Source organism: Ictidomys tridecemlineatus, chromosome 7 (genome assembly GCF_052094955.1).
Source record: "Ictidomys tridecemlineatus isolate mIctTri1 chromosome 7, mIctTri1.hap1, whole genome shotgun sequence".
Classification (NCBI taxonomy): Eukaryota; Metazoa; Chordata; class Mammalia; order Rodentia; family Sciuridae; genus Ictidomys; species Ictidomys tridecemlineatus.
Genome location: NC_135483.1, coordinates 74077479 through 74085625, shown reverse-complemented (window position 1 = coordinate 74085625; position 8147 = coordinate 74077479). Strand labels below are relative to the sequence as shown.

General features: G+C 31.9%; 1 protein-coding gene across 1 annotated transcript in view; it reads right to left on the bottom strand.

Moving 5' to 3' along the window:
• Window positions 1–1345: 1345 nt before the first annotated feature.
• The window catches only part of Tcea1 (transcription elongation factor A1), a 39884-nt gene continuing 33082 nt past the window's right edge, over window positions 1346–8147 (bottom strand). Inside the window, exons 8-10 of the mRNA XM_005322908.5 lie at window positions 7245–7391; window positions 5095–5166; window positions 1346–2919 (exon numbers count right to left, since the gene is read on the bottom strand). Coding sequence (XP_005322965.1) covers window positions 2911–2919; window positions 5095–5166; window positions 7245–7391 — 228 coding nt within the window. The 3' untranslated portion in view covers window positions 1346–2910. The remainder of the gene's footprint in view (window positions 2920–5094; window positions 5167–7244; window positions 7392–8147) is intronic.

Here is an 8147-nt window from a genome sequence, read left to right as displayed (position 1 = left end):
GTACAAAAATGGATCATCCCAACACTGTATCTAGCACGATATATTTCTTTCTTTAAAACTGGAAGTCTAAAACATTACCAACCAGTGCCCATCGTACCATTTCAGTTCCCCAATCTGTGAAATGTTCTTTACATCTAATTTCCATGTTGCCAAATACAAAGGTAATGAGCTGACACAAACATAAGCAAGAAAAAACTATTTCATGAGCACCCACTATGATATAGGCATTCCTCTAGGTGCTAAAGATATAGCAGAGAACAATTTTCCCACAAGCACTTAACAAGTCCACCTTCATCTACTGGTGATCCTACACAGCCACAGTCACGAGATTTTTTTCCAATATGCTTCTCTATTAGTTCTGACTGACCTCAATTTACTTCAAGATTCCTCAAAGTAATTCTTCCAGTACTATCTAGGAATTCATCAGTAACTGTTCTATTAACTGTGAAGTAGCATCTTCAAGGTTGGTACTTTGATTATTTCTTAATATGCAGCTTTTACTGGTAATTCCCCGTCAATGATATTCCTATCACATTTCCCAGTAAGATATTCAACTTTTCTGCAATGGTTAATTTTCTACAACTGAAGAAAAGAAGGTGGGGAAAACAGTTGACTAAAACGCCTTAAGATCTTTAACTGCAGTTTTTATTTTGAAAACTCAATTCAAAATCCCCCAAATTATACTTTGACATTTAAAGACAATCTTTGAGTAGCTATAAAAGTAGACAAAGTCTCTTACTTCTTTTGTTGTCTTGTTAATATTTTAAACATTTTCCATTTGTGAGATATAAACAGATTTAGGTATTTGGGCATATATAAATATTTCAGAATTTCTGCCACAGCTTAGCAAAATTTATAAATCAATATTCATCAGCAGTTGGGTAAGCAAAAAAATAAAAATAAAAAACAAGGTTTTTACTGTTTTCCCAAGATGGTTTTGTATTATTCACCACTATATCTGTCTACCTTAAATTCCTTTGTATGTTCACTTACAGGTTACTCTGTCCTGAAGTAAATATCGTAAAATATTACCCTTTATTGTACTTACTTCTAATGATTTGATAACTGGTCAGTATTCCTCACTAGTAAGACCAACATATTATAATATGTGCACATAAGGATACAGTTTTGTCTACTTGGAACCACCACTCCCTCCCAATCACCAGCAGTCCAGGAAAAGAAAAAACATACTCTGAACTACTGCTCAATTCTCATTTGAGCAGATTTTACTTACACAAAACTATACTCTAGAAATACCTCAGTAGTTGGAGGATAAAGGGCATTTTTAAACAAAACATAAAATAAAATTCAATGTCTAAAAAGAATGACAAAATGTGATACACACTTAACAACAACAAAAAAACTTTATTGAGTTACAAATTTTAAAATGGATCACTTAATTTAAAAGTGGGACTATTTTAACCTTATTATCCTTAAACTCATTCTTTCAAAAATGCACTTTATTTCTGAAATGATATAACAAAAGGTTCAACTATTAACTGACAAAGTAAATGTGGGTTAGTGCCCGTGGTCCAATCCTTAACATGGACATCAAAATGATTTGCAGTAAGAAACAGGAAGAGAGTAAGCAAAGGAAAGTGCAAAGCATGTATGGAGGTCTTTCTATGGTTAACTGACAGAATGAATCTTCAGCATGATAAACTGTACACTTTGCAATAGTGGCCTTTTAAGATGTGCTAGAGCAATTGTAACCAAGTAACCAAGGTGAAAACTATTTTTCTTATTCCTAACATAACAAATGGTAAACACATAAACAAAAAAAAATAAAACTTAATCTTAAGATACGTACTGTGAAATGACTCACTTTAATTCATGTTTTCAGTTGATTCAACAATCTCATTCATCATATAACAGAACAAGTCTGCAAATAAGGCTCAGAACAAAAATATCTTCTATCACCCTCCATACAGAAAGACCACAGCTTTAGTGATTTCTACAATCCTAATGCTTAATCCTTGGTCAGTATAGATTTTCAAATAAAATCAAGTCATGACTGTTAACAATACTACTCTACACTAAGATGCTAACATTTTCTTCCCAGTACATCTTCCTATGAGGGGAAAAAAACTGTCAGAAGCTTTTGCTCTTTGCCTGTAAGGAGATTTATGAAAAACCCTATGAAACTGTAACAATGTTCTTTTGTAAAACTAAAATACACTACCAAGTCAAACAAGTAAATAAACAACAAACCAAACTGATTTTAACAAAGTCAAGTCATGTTTCGAAAAGTAAAATCTATTAAGAACAATTAATATACATGTACAAGAAATTACAAGAAATGATGATCACGGTTAGTTACAGATGCAAAAATAATATGTAATTAGTCCAAGCATGTGAACATAATAATTAAAATCAAATTCATATGCTAGTTCAAATATTATGTACAATTTAGATAAGATGGTCAAGTATTATGTGAATACAAACCATATTTGGTAAACCTAAACTTATATTACCTTTTTTCTTCCTTTAATATTTGTAGGTACATGCCAATATGAAAAAAAATGTAATTTTTATTTATGTATTACAGAACAATAGAATTTCTACTGTATGCTTCAGACTGTAAAAAAATTAAGGAACATTTTCCTTTAAGAAGAAAAAAATAAAAATAAATTGCTAAAAGTTTGATAAAAGTTTAATATCAACTTACTTGTAAAAATGGGAGGAAAAAGGATTGAAACAGATATCATACAATTATTGTATGATCTCCCTACTGATCTGAAACTACAGAAGGCATTGAAGGAAGGGATGTTAGGTCAAAAACAAACACTAACCCCACGGGATGTATGCTGATTTAAAAATCTGACTTTCAAGAAATCTAGTTGTTTGGCCTAGTTTTAAAGCTAAATACAAAATCCATTTTCTTAATGGTCCAGATCCAATTCTTCCAACTCAACAGAACTGTCAAAAGAGAAGAAATATTTCATGAGACCTTTAAATGCAAACAAGGGCGCATATATTTCCCATTAACATAATATACACTGTAAATTGTTTTTTTTTTATGAGACATTTTTGGAAAAGATTTTTCACACATAGTAGTTACCTATCTTAAGGATTTGACTTAAGAATTTGACAACTTAAAACTTGACAACTTAAAATAGATACCAAAAATATATATATATGAAATATTTTAGGTTTTTTTTGTTGTTGTTGTTACTGGGGATTAAGCCCAGGGGCACTCAACACTGAGTCACGACCCCAGCCCTTTTCTGTATTTTATTTAGAGACAGGGTCTCACTGAGTTGCTTAGGGCCTTGCTAAGTTGCTAAGGTTGGCTTTGAACTCTCATTCCCTCCTGCCTCAGCCTCCTTAGCTACTAGGATTTTTATTAAGGGCCTCCCTAGCCGCTTAAAAAGTTTTTATTAAATGACTCTCTTGATTTTTGGTTGAAACAATAAAAACTGTGCTGGGCACAATAGCATATGCCTATAATCCCAGATACTCAGGAGGCTGAGGCAGGAGGACTGCAAGTTCAAGGTCAGCCTCACACTTCAGTGAGGCTCTAAGTAACTTAGTGAGACCCTATCTCAAAATATAAAATAAACAGGGTTGAGGATGTTGCTGAATGGTAAAGTGCCTCTGGGTTCAATACCCAGTACCAAAAAAAAAAAAAGTAAAAATTCCGACCAGCTTTCTACATTAACCTGAACTTTCTTAGATTCATTAGGCACTATGTCATATATTCTGCTAATTAAGTTTGTATTCAAAGCAACACAATACATGCTCATAATAAAAAACTGACCAATCATGCAAAACATATCTAAGAAATATCTGAACAAGTCAAGTTTGCTCAACAGGATTGAAATTTAAAAAAAAATAATAATAATCAATGTCTCTCTCCTAAATATCAATGTAAAACATTCACCAACTTAGAAGGGTAAGAAACACTGCTCAAAATCATGAAACCCTTTCAATATTGGTAAATTCTTCATCACAGAATCAAATATTTGTATATAATAAAATAAGTACTGGACTTAATCTTTAGCCCCCAAAGTCCCAAATTATATTTGTGGAAGTTATTTGTCTGGCTTCCAATACACTTCTAATTTCCAGAAAATGATTCAACCTATGTGAAAAATTCAAAATTAAGTATTAAACCGAAGTCTGTAAATGTAGCAAAAAATAAATAAATAAACCTTTTACATACTTAACAAAAACTGATAAGAACACCCAAAATTTTGGGGACTGAGAGGCACTTTACATACATTATCTCTACTCTTCATCACAACCTTCAATGCCAGTATTATTTACATTTAATACATAAGAAAATGACAGTGATGGTATGTGCAAGAGATTTTAAAATCAGTTTATATGGTTCCAAAGACATGAAAGCCTCCCAACCCTACACCCGTAACATCCCTGCCTATATTTACAGTAAAAGTATTTTGGGGACTAAGGTGTAACCCTTCTCTCAATTTTTAATTTTATTTTTGTAGCTCACAAAACCATTCAAGAATGAGTTATTTAAATAATATAAACTTATCCGTGAACCTACGTCAAAACCTACAGGCAACATTAAGGTTTAGTGAAAATGCCCATCAAACCAGAAAACTGCTCACCTATAATTCCTAAAATAATAAAAATCATTGGGCTTAAGTTCAACAAGATAAAGAAAGTTTTACTGAATAAAAATCAATTAAAATAAGTAATAAACATATAGATTTTCTGGGAGTTCGAGAAGAAATGATGTAATGAATATAGGATCTTGTTATGATAATTGGACATTTAAGATTCTCTCCTGGGGACTAGGGAGGTAGCTTGGTGGTGGAACTTTTGCTTAGCATGTGCAAGGCCCCAGTACCTAACAAAAGTGTGTGTGGGGGGGGAGAAGATTCTCTTCTAGTTATTCTTGTCCCTACAACAAAACATATATAACAAGGAGGTAAAATCAAGTTAATTATTTCTAGTAGGATATAAAATAGCTTATCCCAATACAAGTAGTTAATAAAGGACTTCTACATTACTGAACAGTGTGAGCATACATGTATAATTTAGATACTAGGTAAAATTATTAAAAGACTAAAAAAATTGTTCTATTATAAATGAGTATAATATGAATTCAAGAGGGTGCCATACCTTCCATCGATTTCCACATTCATTACAAACAACAAATGTTGTCATTGGTTCATCTGCACTTCGGGTTTGTACCTGCAGAAAAATCAAGTGAAAGATATTACTTAAGTAGTACTATAAAAAAAGGAAAACCTAAAGAATATCAATATATAGATATGTAATTATCACAGTGGTACCACAATAAAATGTGTAAGAGTCTAGAAAAAATCCAAGTAAACAAAATAATATCAAAGAAGCATGTATTTCAAACTTGATTTTTCTAAACCCTTTTTCTCTTTCATGTTTAATTTATCCCAGATAAGTAGGGGAATCCTCTAAAATCACCCATTAAATATAAATAGTTAATGTGAAAAAACATTCATCAGTAACAAATACAAAAATGTACAAATTTAAACATGTTGATATTTTCTTACAAAGTGGCAAAGATGTAAAAACTAAGAATATTTCATTCTGACATGTAACTCCTACAACCTCCTAAATTAAGCAATAAGGTTAAGAATCTTAAATAACTATTGTCTCTAACCTATCTATTCTAAGACGGTAATTAGAAACATGAAGACTTATGTATAAGAATATTTGAGAAATCCAATTTTATAATAGCAAAAGTGCTGGAAACAAGTATCCAATAAGGAATTAACATACTAAAAGTGCATCCATCTGCTGGAATTTTATATACCCATTTGGATTTTGCAAAGGATCATGTTTAACAATTAAGAAGAAAATGCTTACACTTATAGAATTTACATGAAAAGTGAATAAGACAGTTTTGGCAGCATATACCTCCAAGTATATATAAAAAGAAAATCACAAAATATTGCAAACATTAAAATATTGATGATTATTCTCTATAGATGGCAGATTAAAGGGTGATTTTAAATCTCTTATTCATGGGCTGGAAGTACATAGCTCAGAAGTATGGCATGTGCTTAGCACACATGAGGATATGGTTTTAATCCCCAGAACCACCCACCACCCCCCAGATTCTTGGTCATATATTTCTGTAATTTTCCTAAATTTATTTATATTTACTTATTGAAGTAAATTAATATTTACTTCAATAAGTAAATATTATTATGTTGCATAAATAGTTTAAATGCTCATTTGATCTAGCAATTATACTGCAGAGTACATAATCAAAAGAAATAATGAAGTAATTGTAAATTCACTTACATATCAACATTACTCACATTTAAATTTTTTGTATCAGTTATTTTCATGAGAACTTTGAAAGTTTTTTTTTTTAATTGAAAAGAAGTAATTTTTTTGATTTTAAGAAATCATACTAGGCTGAGGTTGTGGCTCAGTGGTAGAACGCTTGTCTAGCATGGTATGAGGCACTGGGTTCAATCCTCAGCACCACATAAAAATAAATAAATAAAATGGAGTTACTATGCCCATCTACAATTAAAAAAATTAAAAAGAAATCATACTGACTTCACATTTAGACTAGGTTCCTTCTGTTAAAAGAATTTTTTTTAATCTTAGCTATTTATAACCTGATAATGTAAGATATATCACTTCTACTTTTCTGAGCTTTTTCTACCTGACTAGAAGAAAATAGCGCAATTAAAACGCAGAATTTTCTGAGACCACTTCTATCACATACATGTTCAGTAGTAAAACTGTCAGTAGTAAAACTTCTACACATCAAAACAATAAATTATAAGACACACAAGAATTATGGCCTGTTTACATAATACCCAATAATCAACTGCTGATGAACTGTTAAAATACAAGTCATCTTGGGCTGGGGATGTGGCTCAAGCTGTAGCGCGCTCGCCTGGCATGCGTGCAGCCCGGGTTCGATCCTCAGCACCACATACGAACAAAGATGTTGTGCCCGCCAATAACTAAAAAATAAATATTAAAATTCTCTCTCTCTCTACCTCTCTTTAAAAAACAAAAATACAGGTCATCTTATTAAACAGCATATATTTTATTTAATTAACTGATACAGTTTTCATAGCAACTATTTCCACGAAGGTATGACTTTAACAATTTATTTTTTCTTAACTGCAATCAGCATTAAGAAAAGCATTCTTTCATCTTAGAGATATCATCTCTTTTTGAAAATTATCAAAGTACTGATAATTATCCTTGGTACCTATAAGCATTATTAATATGAAAATAAGAATCTATAAATAATCACAAACCTGTGTGTAAGTGCAATTCTTCTTTTTACATTTACCACATGTAAACAAGTCAGTCTGAGTGCCACCGGTCTTCGCCATCTGATGCTCTCTGATGGCTTCTTTGGTCAAGTTTTTCCGCATCTCTTTGAGCTCATCACTAGCCATTTCCTATGATAGAGGTGGAAATACCACTCAGTTAAAGAAATCTTCTATACAATATGCATATCCTATGATCTAAATGCTTTAATGTTCAATTAGCTTAATAATAATAATAATCAGCATTTAAAAGTTTAAGAAGTATAAAATTAATATTTTTTCTTACAGAACTTATAAGAGTTTGCTTTCTTTAACATTTTCTTCAAATGCTCATAAGTTTGCATGTGAATACTGGAATTAATTGTTGTTTAAAGGCTATAAACAATGTAAACCTGTAACAATGAGTACCTATAGTATCCAGATTGTGGTCTCTAAATACCACAGCCCAGAAGGAAGCCAGGGACCTTTGGAGAAATTCAAGCCTTGTGTAAGAAGCAAAAGGATATGTCAGGGTCATGTTCTGTACCAAAAATCACAGAAGATACCAGAGAGTATCACAGTTAAGTCCAATGGAAACAGAGGTCAATGTGAAGTAACTCCTATCAGCCAAAAATAGGACCATTTCTTATCCATTAAATTAAATTACTGTAAAGAACTAATCCCACAGGATAAATAAAAAGTCACAAGTCTATGACAATACTTAAGAGAGGACACATATATTCAAAAACAAGCTGGGGAGAGTGGCATACGCCTGTAATCCCAGCAGCTCAGGAGGCTAAGGCTGGAAGATCATGAGTTCAAAGCCAGCCTCAGCATTGGTGAGGCACCAACCAACTATGTAAGACACTGTTTCTAAAATAAAAAATACAAAATAGAGCTGAGGATGTG